The sequence below is a fragment of the Macrotis lagotis genome, chromosome 8 (assembly GCF_037893015.1).
Source record: "Macrotis lagotis isolate mMagLag1 chromosome 8, bilby.v1.9.chrom.fasta, whole genome shotgun sequence".
Taxonomy (NCBI): domain Eukaryota; kingdom Metazoa; phylum Chordata; class Mammalia; order Peramelemorphia; family Peramelidae; genus Macrotis; species Macrotis lagotis.
Window position 1 is genome coordinate 102,067,132 of NC_133665.1, and position 16,497 is coordinate 102,083,628.

Here is a 16,497-nt window from a genome sequence, read left to right on the forward strand (position 1 = left end):
ATTGCTTGAGGTCTTGATTCTCTCCTGATGTTTTAGTTCCCCTTTGCCTTCAAACATGCTCAACATTCCATCCTAAAAAAAAAACCTTTACAAATTTTTCCTACCATTCCCCTCAAGGTGTAGTGTCTTATTTTTTTCCCTCCCCCAAATTCCTAGAAAAGCTGTCTGCATTCTTTGGAATGATAAGCCAACTCCAGCTCTGTCATTATTTGCTTAATCCGTTTGACAGCAGAAGGGATGCTTAAACATACGTATTGATATCAACTTCACAAAAACTTAATTGTAACCCTTCTCAATCCTTGTAAACTGTATTTTTTCACGTTTATATGAGCTAGATCTATTTAAATTTTTAAAAATATGTGAAAACGGTGTTTTATTTTTTTGTTGCTTTGTATTCATATAAATTTTTCCATGTTCCTGACAATCCTAAAACCCTAAAAATAGTAATCTGTTACTACATTGAAGTTTCACAGCTTCTGTTTATCTTCCATTCACTGATCATTTAGGTTGTTTTCAGTTTTCTTATATATATATATAATGTTTTAAATATTTTTCTATGGTCAGTTTTGTTCTTTTCTTGGAATTACTTTCTATCACTGTATTCCCATTAGTGAAATTACTGGACTTATAGGTATGACTTACGGTTTTTGTGGCTTCTATATTTCTACACACATATGTTTCAAAAATAACATGCAAATAAATTGTCTTTTAGTTTTATTTTTGTGAGGGTTTTTGGTATTTTCATGCAAATTTATAAAATATATTGATATTTTAGTTTGGAACAAAGTCCATAAATTGGAACCTTGTATTCTTTATTTGTCATTGATGTCTAATGTTTTCTTTATAGAGGTTCCCTGCTCCAGTAGTTTCATTCATACATAGATACACAGGTATATTTGATTGCTGTTGTAAGAGGGAATCTTGTTTTCTTCTGGCTGTTTCCTGCTTTAATATAGGACCACAGTTGGCTTTTCACAAACACTGCTTTGTGCAGGGTCTACTAGCTAACATTTCTATAATACTTGACATACACAATGCTTTGTTTATTGCTCTCACTTGACTCTCATGGCAGTACTGTGAAGAATCACTCATTTTATAGATGGGAAAATGAGACCCCCAGAATTTGACTCTGCTAATGTCATAAAACTAGTGTTAAAGGCAAGGTTAATAACCTAATGTCTCATGACACTTTTTTCACATTGCCCTTAGTCACACTGATTGACATTTCATTACAATTTTGAAATTATACATAAATTACAGAATATTCATTTTAACCAACCTTAAATACCTAATATTTGCAGAATATGGGGGGGATGTCCATGACTCCAGGCGCCCCCAGCAGTATCTTTCAACCTCTAGGAATCTAGTCTATGATTAACAAAGTCTGTACACAAAGTAGAATAATAGATAAGGAATGTTGTGTGCAAAGTAAAGATCCAGGCAAACTACTATAGGAATGTTTGAGGAGAGAGCACTTTCATTAGGAGACATCAAAAGTACCACTGGAGAAAGGTTTGAATGATGTGTGTAGTCTAGACATTCAATTTAGGGATCAGCTACTGGTATATTTTGTTGGACTGTAGCATGAGAAAGAAAGGGGTTAAAATCTGACACTAAGTCTGAAAAGAGTGATTAGAGCCAACTTAAGAAAGTTTTGTTTTTGTTTTAATTCTTGTACAGTTTGGAGCTGTTTTCAGATTTTTGAGCAAGGGATTTTTAGTCTGAATTTGTTTTGTTGTTGTGATAAAAAGAAATGACTTGTTGAAGAATTTTAACAAATGTCTTTTAAATTCATATAATCTTAGTGGTCAGTGAGAATGAAATACTAGGTTAGATAATATAGTCGGATAGTAGGTAAATTTGTGGTTAATAAAGGGCCTTACCCAAACAGCAGAACAGGGAAATTACAGGGAGCTCAATTTCAGCTCAATATAAAGAAAAATATTACTTCAAGAGCACTGTAATTTTATCATTGTGGTTGTTACACTATGCAGATTATAAACTATCTGTTCACCTATATTCTTAACCATATTCTTCCAAAGATCTATCAAAGATCCAACCTTTCATTTAGGTCTTTAGTTGAAGAGAGACAGACAGGCAGACATAGGCTGCTGCCTATTAACCTCTGTGACCACCCCAACTCCTTTTCTGATCTTATATATCCTTATAGAAATTCCTTAAATCACTCTAGATACAGATGATTGGAAATACTCTGTCCTACTTGTACACCACGACCCCCCCTTGTATCTTTATTGTCTGTTGGATGGCATTCAGTCTGAATTCCATAGAGTTGGTGCTGTTCTGAGATCTGTATTGCTAAGACAACGTTTATTTAAAAGATGTTTTGTTTTTGTTTTGGGAAGAGTTTGTGATCCTATGCAGTAGCTTAATTTTAGTCTCTACCCTGTTCTTTCTCTTTTTTTAGTTCTGGCCCAACTAATCTTCCATTTGTAGTGTGTGTCCCAAATACATGTACTATAATTCTCAGTGAACTGTTCATCTAACTAGATTATAGGCATTCTAAAATCCATTTAATTTAGTTTTTTTTCCTGTGTAAAATGTTAAACTGATCTTTTCTGGTTCCTTCTGAATAATCTTGAGGAAGTCCTAGGATATTTTGGTGTTGGGTACATTTGGCATGAGATCCACAAGCAAGAACTTCTTGAGGTTCTCACTCCTTTTTTTTTTTTTAAGTTTTTGCTAGGCAGTGGGGTTAAGTGGCTTGCCCAAGGCCATACAGCTAGGTCATCATTAAGTGTCTGAGGTCAGATTTGAACTCAGGTACTCCAAACTCCAGGGCCAGTGCTTTGTCTACTGCGCCACCTAGCTGCCCCCGGTTCTCACTCTTAATAGGGAATTCCTTCTTTTATATGATCCTTGCACAGGTTGACCTCTGGTGGTGGTGAACATCTTTTACAAGTGTGTCTCTGTTTTATGCCTGTGCTCTTTTACTCTTTTAAGAGAATCATTGTAATATGAGTGTTTGTTTAATATGGCTACACATGTTGAGCCTATATTAGAATGCCTTCTGTCGGGGGGGGGGAATGTAAAACAAAATTCAAAACCTTGCAAAAAAAAATGATGGGTGAACACTATCATTGAATGTAGTTGGAAAAACAAATGAAAAAAAAGAAAGAGAATCATTGACCAGTATAACCTTTGTTGCATTGATCAAGGAATATTTTATGATCTTAGGATATGCCTTAAGATTTCCTTTGGAAAAGAAGACTGTTTTGCTCTGGATTAAATGCTATATTATCAATTAATGTTGGGACTTTGGTGTTGTATGATTTTCAATCAGTTCAATGTCATTTGTGAAGAACTGATCTGCTATGTACAGTTGTTTCAAAGATATCTACTTGTTCCTTGCCCAAATTTCTATCAAGCATATATTTGATCATTTTTCTAAAGATGAGACCTTGAGCCTTTGAACCACTAGTTATTGATATGTTCTTCATATTTTAGGATACATCAGTATTTTTTGTGATTTCTACTACTTCCATTATTATTACCACTTCCATTATTACCTTATCTTGCCTTAAAATAAGTTGTGGAATGATTTCTCAAACAGGTTTTCTTTGTATGTTTAGTAAGTGCCATTGCCACTAGGAATATATATACATACATACATGTATATAATGTAATGTAATATAGATCCACCTTAGTTGCAGTGGCCACAAGGTAGCAAGAACAAGTAGTCAGCATAACCAGAAGTTCACCAGAGGAAAAAGTTTTTTAAAAGGATTCAGTAATAAAATCCAGTACGTCATATTTCTTCACACAAACTACAAAGTATGAGTATTAAATAAGATGACTCAATCCTATGCTTTTTTTTTTTTTTTTTGCAAGGCAGTGGGGTTAAGTGGCTTGCCCAAGGCCACACAGCTAGGTAATTATTAAGTGTCTGAGGCCAGATTTGAACTCAGGCACTCCTGACTCCAGGGCCTGTGCTCTATCCATTGTGCCACCTAGTCACCCCCTTATGCAAATTTTACCTTATAGGTATTACTGAGATTGGGATAAAACCTATGACTGGAATATGAATCAGGAAAGTTATATAGTATTGTATGATAAAAAGTATGTCTATAATTAAAAGTTATATTAATCAAGGAAATTCAGGAACCAAAAAAGGAGCATCTATTTAGGTGGAAGATCAGAAGAAGCATAAACTGAATTTGGAGCATATTACAAACACATTACAAGCATTTTACAAACCACCTGGATAGAAAATAGGAAATTGAAGAGGAGCTTGGGGAAAATGTCACAAGCTTGGCACAAAAGTGGTAGCAATAGGGGACTTCAATATTTTGAATACCTGGTGTAATTCTTGCCACAAGTAGAGCAGCTGATAATTTCTTGACTTGCCTTCAAGATAATTTTCTCTATCATGAAGTTGAAAACAACAAAAAAAAGAAATTCCATTTTTGCTAATAATTTTACACCAAAAAGAGAATTACTTTCTGGGTCACCGATGGGAACTTTGAGAAGGTTATTTCATTTTAGATTTTGATGGAGGAGAGTTAAGCTCATCATAATCTGACATAAATAACCCTTAGATTTTTTGGGAGAACAAATTTCAAAGAATTCAGAGAAAGAATAGGTAGACTCTGTGCACTTAAATTCTACAGAAGTACTTAGGCAAAGAGGAATAGAAATACCAGAAGAATGAAATTCAGAAGACTCAAAAGAACCAATTCTGATAAAGAAGAAAGACATCTCATCTAAAGAAACCTTATGCACAGGGATCTCACCAATCAACTTAAATTTTTTAAAAATGTATGTACAGAAGGTAGAAGCAAAGGATGATGCTGAAAGATACAAAATCTTTTTCACAGTTCTGTAAGAACAGTATCAGACCTTACAGCTCCTGGGATGAGGTTGGTAAAGAAATCTAAGGATAACAAAAAGAAGACTGGATGGTCTTTTGGTTTTTGTTTTTAAGCTATATTAGGGGAAAGGAAAGATCGAAGAAGGAATTAGATAATGATAACCAATAGTAAGCCTGAAAAAGTAAGCTATTTACCTTTTTTATTTTCCTCTCTTTTTTTCTTTGTCAAAGATAATTTTTGGACTAGAAAGGACAGCAAATATTGACTAATAGGGAATTGATACCTAAGATAAGTAAGGAGATAGTAGGAAAGCATCTAGCTTGCCCTGGTTGAATTCAGGCCACCTGTCATAACTTCAGGTAATGAAAGAACTGGTAACATGGCACAGTGGTAAGAGTGCTGAATTTGTAGTCAGAGAACCTGGATTCAAAACTTACTATCTGATTGGCAAATTGACATGCTCTTCCTCACTTGTAAAATGAATTAGTCTGTCTAGGTGACATTTAAAGGCCTTAAAGCTCTTGAGTCTGAACCTGAGAGCCTGATCACTACCCATAGTAAGTTTATGACTATCCATTATAAAGAGGCAATAGCAGGAAATCAGATGACAAAGAGGAACGGGGAACCTGTAAGTCACAAAGTTCAAGGGAGAGCATAATTTGCAAAGGTTATTATTTATTAATCAAACAAAAAAATCATGGGTGGAATCAGGAGAGGATAGTGTCTGTTAAGGTTTTTGATCCTTTGATATGTAATCTCAGACAACATCCAAAAGGTGTTGATAATTTTGAGATGATATGTGCAGGCTAACTGAAAATTTTAATGACTGTTTTGAGAAGATTTGAATAGGTTAATGAACAAATAACCCCAAGGTGACATAGATAGGAGTTAGTCTCTTTCCCCTCAAACTCTATAAAAATGAGATTTCTACTTCCTGCCCCCCTCTCCCCAGAACTCTTCTGCATTGGGTTCATACTGCCTAGTGCTCCCAACTTTAATCCATGGTTACATGAGTGATAGATTGCCTATCTTCCCTTGTCTCTGTGTCCACTGGCTCCATACTCCGTTAACCACTTGTCTCTGTGGTTATTAAAGTGTGATTACAACTCTGTATGTGTCCCACTACCAGTCATGTCTTTCAGAGTATCCAGAAAATTGGGTGTATCTGCCCTTAATGCATAATTTCACAAACTAATACCATCAATTCACACTTTCATTGATATTTGATGGATCTTGAATAACTGCATAGTGAGCATCCAAACTTAGTAAATTTATTAGGAACAACTGGTTACAGTAATTGTAGAATCAGACTAGTTAGGGCAAAAAAATCAACATCAAGCTAGAATTAAGACTAAAGTTGATAAAATATTTTGGAAAACCTGCAACTATTTAGCCTCGAATGTTTAGCCTAGAAAAAAATATTGATGTAGTTAAAATACTTAACAATAAATAGTACATCAATTTACTGGCCATTGGATATATTTCTTCAAGTTTAATGATTATAGATAGTCCAAAAACTGATGCTCCACCCTTGGCCTTACTTCATCACTCCTCCACTACCACCCCACTTAGGATATAGAGGATCAAAGGCCATTGAAAAATTCTTGATTGCTTAATAAATTGACCTCAGGAAAAAAATTAATCTCTTTTTCCATACTACTGGTAATGAAACTCTCTGTTCCTAGCTAGGTTAGCCTTGGACAGCTAGTTCAGTCTTGACCATACCACAAGGTAGAGCTTTGGCAGACTTAAATTCTGATGCCCTTTGAGAACCAGTTACTTCTGTGTTACTATGTGGCAGCAGATTAGGGTTTTGTGAGGAAATTCTGTTGTTGGGGGGAGGTGCTGCCTTACTATGTAGTTTAATCTGTGTCTGGAAGCTTTGGAAGATAGAGGGTAATAACAGTTACTGTTATTTAAATCCTGAGAAAGGCTTCTCAAGCTTTTCAAGTACTGGGAGTACTTTTAATGGGTTCATTGTTTAATTTCATTTGACTGCTTAGTTTAATAAGAGATTTCCTTTTGAATAGCTATAAGGTGTTTTGGGGGGTGTTTTTGATGTTTTACTTGGATTATATGGCCACTTGTACAGTGCTTCTATTTGTAAATGAACAAATTCCTTTTTTTCCCTTTTTTTTTAAAGGTTTTTACAAAGCAATGAGGTTAAGTGACTTGCCCAAGGCCACACAGCTAGGTAATTATTAAGTGTCTGAGGCCAGATTTGAACTCAGGTACTCCTGACTCCAGGGCCAGTGCTCTATCCACTAGGCCACCTAGCCGCCCCCAAATGAACAAATTCCAGAAATAAATATAAAAATCATAACTTCAGTTATAAAGAAATGGAAGTAAAAATAGAAAATTTCAAAATCTTCTTAAAGCTTCAGTTTTCCAATTGTCTACTTGATAAAATTCTGGGAAATGGAAGTCTTTGGATTAGGAATAGGGAGAAGAGTATGGTTGCAGAGCTGAATAGATTATCACTAGGAAGGCTAGGTTACTTTTACTCTCTTGATGATTTGCCATCTAGTAAGAGTGGAACTATTCTAGTTCCATACATTGGATGTATCAGTTGTGGAACTTTGAGTGACAGTAAATTAAAAATCCCCTAAGCCTGATGGTACCTCTGAGCTGGGAAAGACCTATGTCTAAAAGGCCAAGGTCTTCCACTGTATCCACACTAACACCAGTTATCCTGTTCCTACTGTATTGGATCACTGGGTTCAGATGCTTCTATGTCTTTGCACAACATCCTCCCACTTTAATCCAAATTAAGTTTGTCTTGACATCATTCACTTGATGTCATGTTCATCTTCCAGATGAAGACAAGAACTTAAAACATACTCTGAAAAGTCACCCCATCTTAATTTGCATTATTAACATTTGACCTACAATAATCCTAAAAACTTTGGTAACAATATTTGTGTAGCATTTTAAATTTCATAAAAATCCTTCCCTAGAACTCTTTCCATTGTACAATAACTTTCTATTGTGATCTTAATAGATAAGAATACCAAACTTCAAAGACTGGAAATAATTTCCTAGTCACACAGCTTTGCTTGGGGCAGAGGGTTCAAATCCAGTACTTCAGTTTCCAGTTTTAAATTTGAGAAAAATTTTGACCAAAATGTTGAAGAAATCAATTGATTTAGGTCAGGGTATGCCTGTAGAGAATTTTATTTGTTTTAGGATTGGGTGAGTTTTGTGTAGTTTTTTTGGTGTGATCCATTCTTAATCTATGAATACATTCTTAAAAGTGCTTTTTTCTTTTAGATCCTGTAATATAATAAAACTTACTTGGTTTTTGAAACACTTATTAATTTAAATAATTCTGCAGCTGGAAAAAATGAATTGCAAGTAGAATTTGTTGTTGTATTCATGACAAAAAGCTGCCTTATAGAAGAAAGGCAAAATGAAGATGCTTCTGTCATTTCAGTCCTTAATTGTTAAATTTCTTATAAAGAACATATTGATACCTATTTTAAATATTCTGTAAGTTTTCTGATTAAAGAAATTTTGGGGACAGCTAAGGTGGGGCAGTGAATAGAACACCTGGTCCTGGAGTCAAGAGGATCTGAGTTCAAAATTGACCCTAGATACTTAATAATTATCTAGCTATGTGACCTTGAGTAAATCACTTAAGTCCATTGTCTTGAAAAAAACAAAACAACAAATGCTATTGTGATGAATCTTTTAAGTTTCTATTTTTTCTTCAGGATTTCTTTGGGATTGCTTTTAATCTGTGAATTAATCATAAATATCTATTGTTTTTGAGAATTTTGGTAGGTTGAAGAGGAAGGACCCTATGGAGGGTCCTATTGCCCCCATTGTACAGATGAAAGAACTGAATCTGAGTGTGAAATCAAGCATTTTAAGGGTTTACTGATTTGCTAGGCATTGAATTACAAATACTACCGGAAGACAGTACCTGCCCTTAAGGAGTTTACAATCTAATGGGAAAGATTACACTCAAAAGAGGAAGCTAATTGAAATTTGTAGGGGATTAGAAGTATTCTCTGTGTTTTGAAGAAAGTCCAAGAGTGAAACCTGGAGAGAAATTAAAAGATCATGACTGACTGTCTTGGATCTCCCTAAAGTAGGTTCCTGAGTCAGCCAGTCAGAAGGGAGGGGCCAGAGCTAGAAAGGTATGAGGTCCAAAAGTAGAGAGAATTTCCAGGGGAAAGAGTTTGCTGAGATTTCCCTGAGACAACTGGGAAAGCCAGGAGTGAAGCCTCCAGAAAAGTGAAAAAATTAAGTGATTTGGCCAGGGTCACATTTAGTGAGTTTTTGAATGAAGATTTAAAATGAGACCTTCCTGACTCTGAGGTCAGCCCAGTCCACTAAATGATGTAAACCTAAAACCTGCTAAAACACTTGTCTTTATTCTACATCAGAGCCCTTGAGGGCAAACTTGTTGGTGGGGGCTTTTACAATTTACAAAGTGCTTTCTCCATATGCTAAATGAGTGCAATCGTCCTCTAAGGCCCCAAATGCCTTTTACTTACTATCATGGCATGATTTTGAATCCTATAACCTCAATTCCCCCCCCCCCCCCAAATAATTCTCCAGTCTTGAACAAGCCCTGCCAATAGAAAGGGCTTTTGTTCAAAAAGAAAATTTTCTGGGTTTTTTTTTTCCTGTTAACTTTTCCAAATGAAGAAAAGAATAGTCAGAACTTTATTTAGGTCCTTATAAAAATGTAATTACTTTTGTACAAATCTGCCATTTCTGTGACTTTTTTTTATTCTCTTTTGCCAGATAATTTCATTTGCTGCCTGGTATCAGATGTCCAGGAAGGAGAGGTTCTTTGGAAAATCAGAGAGTTTCCTCTCCTGACTAATATATAGGATGATTAAATTGAACTAGAAGTACCAGTTTCCACAGTAAAGTAGATCTGATCATGATGAAGGAGAGGATGAAATAACAGCTTCTGGGCTAGGCATCACAAGACAAGTCCAAGCCTGTGAGAGGTTGGGAAGTATCCTGAGACAGGTAGTCAGAGGAGGACCTTTTCTCTCCTAATAAAACATTATTAATTGACCTAAAGGAGAAAATTATATGCTCATAGACAGTATTGCAAATTATTTTCCTGGGAAAATACATCTTTTTTTTTTTAAAGCATTAGGAAGATGCCATAGAATATATTCCCTGCCAGTTGGATTATATTTGGCACTGGTAATGGGAAGCATATTGAAGTAAAAAAGACAAGATTGTATAATGTTTGTGGATAAGATGCTATAATCATTTTCCGTAAAGATTTATAAGCTGTAGCAGAAACTTGGGCAGCATGTCATTTTAGTCATTATTACTTAACATAAGACTATATCTTTAATTTGGGACAGAATAAAGGAATATGTGGAAAATTTTAATAACTTCCCAATTACGAATATTGCCTGTGTCTCCTAAAAAGGAAACTGTTAAGAGGGACTAAGTTCTTAATCACCAATTTTTGAGAAAGATGTTATTCAGAATTGAAATTGAAGAAGCTGAGGAATAGGAGGTTCCTCAAAATGATGAATTTGTATTCCAGCTTCATAAAGCAAGCTACTTGAATGGCAAGATGAAATCCAAGGGGATCCATAAGAGTATCTGGAATTTAATGATACCTTTCACTGAAATTGAAACTTGCCAAGACAGTGTAGGCCATACTCGACTTGGCAGGGAGTATTCTTGTTTTACAAGCAAAAGTGATGCATTCAGGCTTAAACAATTTGGCCTTTATGGGGGATCATTCAGTTTTTGAAATCATTAGAAATAGGAAACAATCATGCTTTTTTCCAGTCAGTCAGTAGATATTTATTAAGCCATGAGCCAGATAAGAATACTAGTGGAGTTGGGCGAAGATACTTGGATAGGGGCAAAACACAGGTGTGTGAGAGTATACACTCTGGAAAGGAAGCAGTAGTTATACTTAAGTACTCTGCCCTCTTGTCCTCAGGGGCACAGGGTGATGCAATTTTGCAGGATGATGAAGTGCTTCCAAAGAATCATTAACAGGTGGGGAAAGGTGGATTCTTTAGAAAAGAGGAAAAGAATGTAGAAACTGAAAGCTGGCTCATCAAGTGTGAATTTGAGCCAGATGGAATCTCTCACCTGAAAATCACATTTATTCCTGGTTTTTGCTACTTTTCATAGAGATTGTTGTCTTGTACTTGCATGAAACAGCATCATTGTTTGAGAAAGAAATGAAGAAAGAGGATTCCAAAATTGAAAGCTTAGGAAGAAACAGAGGAGGAAAGGATTTAATATTTGCAACAGCTTTTTGTAAGGAAAGCAGTAGAATCTGCTTACCTCCAAACTTTAAAAAAAAAATTATTTTAAAACAAAACAGAAGAGACATTTGTCATTTGGTCTCACAAAGCTGTTTCTGCTCTGATAACAAATGTAATAATCTAAGAAGTTTATTTCCCCCAGTGTTTGTGGTCAGAAAAAGCTACCAGCTTTTGTGGATAGTAGATTTTCCAAAAAGTGAAAGTGCTGAATGAAAACTCTTTAAGAGAAGGGAAAACTTTTGGTCTTACCCAGGAATATTTGTGGGGTTTTTTTTTCTAGAATTGGTTATCACCTCAGAGAGTGTTTATGTTTCAAACTGCTTTCTGTTACATTGAAATTTTGTTTATTTTCTTTGCCTGGAAGACCTTGCTCCTATTTAATTTGTCTGAAAATTCTCTTTAAAAAAGCAGTACTATTATATAAGTAAAATAGTATTTAGTAGTATAATCAAGGATTGGAAAAATTATAATTTATGTGGTCACTAGTATCTATATAGCAAGAAAAAACTGCTACTTAATTTTGTGGTCTGGCTTTCATAGACTACATTATTAGAACCCAATCTAGTCCCGATTGTTGCTGGAATAACCATTCATTGGAGATAGAATAGTCAGACAATTCTTCTCTAATCTATAATTTTGCAGTATATATATATATATATATATTTCACAGATTTTCCAATAAATGCATGTGGTCTGTTTAGTATATGATTTTATAAAATGCTGAATTCATACCTATCAAGCCATTTGAGCTGTTATTTATTTTATATTTTTCCCCTAATCTCTTTGAGCTGATATTTAAATCCTAAGAAACTTGAGCCTATAGGCTTGTGTTTCCTCAGTGATAGTGATGGAATCATTCTAGATCATGCAGTGGTTGTAGAAGGAGCTTCTAGTTAGTCAGATTTTGAGTTTGGAGTTGAAATTCCTTATAAGCTATAAATTGAGAGTTGAAAAGGTTCTCATGCCATCTATCATTAACTCTTATTTTACAGGAGGAATTGAAGGCAAAAAAGGCCCAGTAATTTTTGTCCAAGGTCATAAAGTTAATCATTGTGGAACTGGGATTCAAACCAGATGTTATGAACTTTAAAATCAGCACATTTTCCACTGTGCCATGCTACCTCTTAGAAACCAGTAGAGCAGTTGGGGGGGAAATGGAAATTTGTGAGATTTTATGATGTTTTTAAAGTGCAGTTAGGTGATCCAGCACAAAGCAATCCCTTGTGTTAAGAACAACATGACAGGGTCAGCTAGGTGGCACCTTGGATAGAGCACCAGCCCTGGAGTCAGGAAGACCTGAGTTCAAATCCTGTCTCAGACTCTTAAGGATTGTTTAGCTGTGTGACTTTACATAGGAGAAAGAACAGTTTTGGAAAATGAGAGAGCAAAAACTGAAAGATATGTGATTGGAAAAGAAAGAGATCCCTCTTTGTTTTACAGATGAGGAAATTAAGGCCCAGGGAGATTAGGTGACTTCCCCAAAATCACACAAGCAGATCTTCAGTGCTTTTCAGTGGTCTCTAAATAAAATATCCTGTTTGTGAATATTTAGCCTTAGTGGTTTATATATTTGTTTATTTTTAGAGGAATGAAATTCCACAGGAATTATCCTCTAGGTTGGTTTTTTCCCTTAGTTCTCTGCTTTACTTCCCAACTCTCTTTTTTGCTTTTGATAGGTATTTGGCTGCCTTTATTAAGTGATGGACAAGATTTTTTTCACATAATTTAAAAGTATTCTCCTTATCTTTGCAGGTTTCTTTTGCCAACGTTCAACACATCACACCTGGAACATGGGGAATATATTTGCTAACCTCTTCAAGGGGCTCTTTGGCAAAAAGGAAATGCGAATTCTAATGGTTGGTCTGGATGCTGCAGGAAAAACAACTATTTTGTACAAACTGAAGCTGGGTGAAATAGTAACTACTATTCCCACTATAGGTAAGCAGTTAGCATTGCATAGGTAAATCCAGTTCTGTGGTCTGTGTCAAATGAAGACTTTTGAATTAGAGTTTCTAACAAAGGTGGCTTTCCCCCTAGTTGTAGCAGTAGCAGGAAGCAAAAAGAAAATTGAGCAGTACAGCTAGGATTTTCCTGAAAGAGAAGAGTCTAAGAGAAATTGAAAAGGCCCTCAATAACTGAGCAACTGATTATTTGTATTTCTCCAGTGAAAGCTTAGTAACTAAGGAGCCAAGATTGCACCTTATCCTTTTTACCAGTTTTCTTCTGCAGTTAGAGGCTGCTCTGATTTTTTTAAAAGAAAAGGGAATTCTTTAATAAAACGATTTTCCATTTCTGGTGGGGGTAAGAAGTTCAAGAAGAAAGAAAACTCTAAAGGAAAAGTAGGAAAGGACCACAAAAGGATTAAGGGATACAGAAATTACTATAGTACCTTGATAATTCATTTTAATGTAAGATCATTTCATTGGGGGTGGGCATCCATGACTATTAGCAGCTATTTAACTACGAACTTTTGTATGAAGAAAGTAAAAATGTATAAATAAAGATCCAAAGGTCATTATGGATCGGTTTTGATGGACTTTTAAGTAGCTGTACCAGATTAGTAATGTCAGAGGAGAAAAGGGGGCATCTACAAGAAATGTAAATACATTAAAATTGAAAGACCTTGGCAACAGATTAAATATAAGAACTAAGAGAAAAAGCAAATGCTCCCCCGTTTGTCAGCCTGAAAGAACTGGGAGGAACTCAGTGTATTGAACAGAATGAATTATTATTCCGTGTTTTTAGAATATTTGTTACATTTGTGGGACACATTCAGTCAGGGCACACCTTAGTTCTAACTGTAAATACCCCAAATTTGGCTGCACAGCCAAAAAAATTTCAGGTAACTTTGGTTTTTGACATACTTGCACTTTCATTAAAGGGCACTCTTAGTGCCCACCACAAGTGGAGAGCGGCAACTACCCTTCAGTATTGAAATGGCTTAGAGAATAAATGATTTGCTCATGGTAGCCACAGCCAGTGTGGGCCAGAGGCTAGACTTAACAACCTAACTTAAAACTTGTTGAGCCAGCCTAACTTTGTATCCTATACTGCATTAGTTAATGTTTTTACTTAAAGAAGAAATTTGGAAAATAGTCAATTGAATCACTGTGAAGTTTCTTTTCTCTAATGCTTAGTTGGTATTAGTTATTTTCAAGATGTCAGCTTATAATGGTTCTAGTTAACTAACCAACTCCACAAAAGAATATCCTATCACTAAATTTTTCCTTTGGGACTTGCCCAAGGCCAGACAGCACACAGCTTAGGTAATTATTAAGTGTCTGCATCCAGATTTGAATTTGGGTCCTCCTGACTCCAGGACCAGTGCTCTATTCATTGCACACCCAGCTGCCCCCTGGAACTTAGAGTCTTATAAAATCAAGGCATTATGTGGATTCTTGGATTGTACTTAAAATCATTGTTGCCTTTAAATTCTTATAGGTTTCAACGTAGAAACTGTAGAATACAAAAACATTAGCTTCACGGTGTGGGATGTCGGTGGCCAGGACAAGATCCGACCCCTGTGGCGCCATTACTTCCAGAACACACAAGGTAAGTCATGGATTTGAGTCCTTTGACTCTTACCCCACTCCCAAAGATTCTATTGCTGCTTTGTGCATGTGCTATATATTGAGAGGGGAAACAAAGCTATAGGCTTCTGCTCTCTTTATTAATAGTTAATTTTATTACTTTAAGATGTAAAATGTGTTTTCCCACAAAATCCTATGAGTTCAGTAGTGCAATCCATGTTATAGAACAGGAAACCTAAGCTCACGCGGGAGATGAACTGACCTGAGGAATGTAGATTTGAATTCTCAGTCTAGTTCTTTCCACACTATGCTGAAATTGTGTTACATAACTATAGTCTAGGATAGCCTATAAATACCAGGAAGGTACTATGGGATATGGAAGCATTGGATTGATTAGGCAGTCTTGAATGAAAAGTTTTTGGTGACTGATTCTTTTTTTTCTTCAGACATAGCATTCTGGTAGTGTCAGAACCTTTTTCAGTAGTCATCCCATAATGGTGTGTATCAGTAAATGCTTCATTTACTCTGACCTACTAGCTATTCTGTTTAGTATTTATAGACTGTTAGATCAAAATATCTTTTTTCTTTTTTTAAGAAATTATTTATTTATTTTGAATTTTACAATTTCCCCCCAGTCTCCCCTTACCCCCCACAGAAGGCAGTCTGTTAATCTTTACATTGTTCCATAGTATACATTGTATATCAAAATATCTTAAGACAAACAAAAAGACCTTTAAGAATGTGTCTTTATAACATCCTGAAGTGATGCTTTTTTTTGTAGGACTGATTTTTGTGGTTGACAGTAATGACAGAGAACGAGTGAATGAAGCCCGAGAAGAACTGATGAGAATGTTGGCAGAGGATGAGCTTAGAGATGCCGTCTTATTAGTGTTTGCTAACAAACAGGTATAAATATATATACTAGAGGATTATCCAGAAATGTTTGTCTTGCTCAGTTGTTTTGTGGTTGATCAGAAAGTGTCAGGCTTGGTATTATTCAGGACTAGTGTCATAGAATCTTTGTCAGAAATGAAAAGGATATTTTCAAGGCTCAAATCTACCCTTGTTATTTTATAGAGCCCCAAATAAGGGAAGTTATTTGGGAAGGGAAGTTATTCCACTCTAGTTATAGAGAACATCAGTAGTTGAATCACAACTAAAGTCTAGGCCCAAAATTCTTGTCAATTTGTAGTGGTATTAACTGTACCAAGAGTGTTTTGCCCTATTTTAGACTCTTAGGTTTTAAGAGGGTAGTAAAGAAAATTGCCACCTGTGGTAGGAAAAAGTTGAGATGATATTAAACAACATAGCAACTGCCTAGAAAACTGGAACTAGATCTCCTCAACTTAGACCTGGTCTCTCATTACCAGGGGGAGATAGATTTTAAAACAAATAAGGCCAGTTAAGTAAAGGGAAACAATACAAATAGGTGATCTGATTTGTAATTGGAAGAAAGATAAGGGAATTCCCAAGTTAGGAAGGGGAAGAGCAAACCTGTGAAATTCTTTGAATTCAGAAAAGGTGACCCACTCCCTCCCAAGTGTCTGTAAACAACCAAAGGAACATGAAAACAAGAGCAGTTGCATAGTAAAGTGAGTGGTACCAGGAGAGCAACTTAGACAATAGCAACAATATTGCAGAGACAAAAGTCTTTGGAAGAATTGAGGTCTCCAAATAGTATAATAACCAGACTTAATTCAAGAAGACTATTAACTGGTGATAGAATGAGATATGATGGGAATTTGTTCACTTGACCAGGCATATTCATATGATTTTGTTTTTATTTTAAATTGGGGAAGTTTAGGCAAGAAAATACTTGTTCATGAAAAGAAAAAAAACCTGGGGAAGGGAGGAATGGTATGAAAAAAT

The 16,497-nt window shown here is 35.5% G+C and overlaps 1 protein-coding gene across 1 annotated transcript in view; it reads left to right on the forward strand.

The window, feature by feature from the left end:
- ARF1 (ARF GTPase 1) overlaps positions 1–16,497 on the forward strand; it is a 29,158-nt gene that overhangs the window by 10,702 nt on the left and 1,959 nt on the right. The window contains exons 2-4 of the mRNA XM_074197777.1: positions 12,851–13,036; positions 14,540–14,650; positions 15,410–15,534. Coding sequence (XP_074053878.1) covers positions 12,889–13,036; positions 14,540–14,650; positions 15,410–15,534 — 384 coding nt within the window. The 5' untranslated portion in view covers positions 12,851–12,888. The remainder of the gene's footprint in view (positions 1–12,850; positions 13,037–14,539; positions 14,651–15,409; positions 15,535–16,497) is intronic.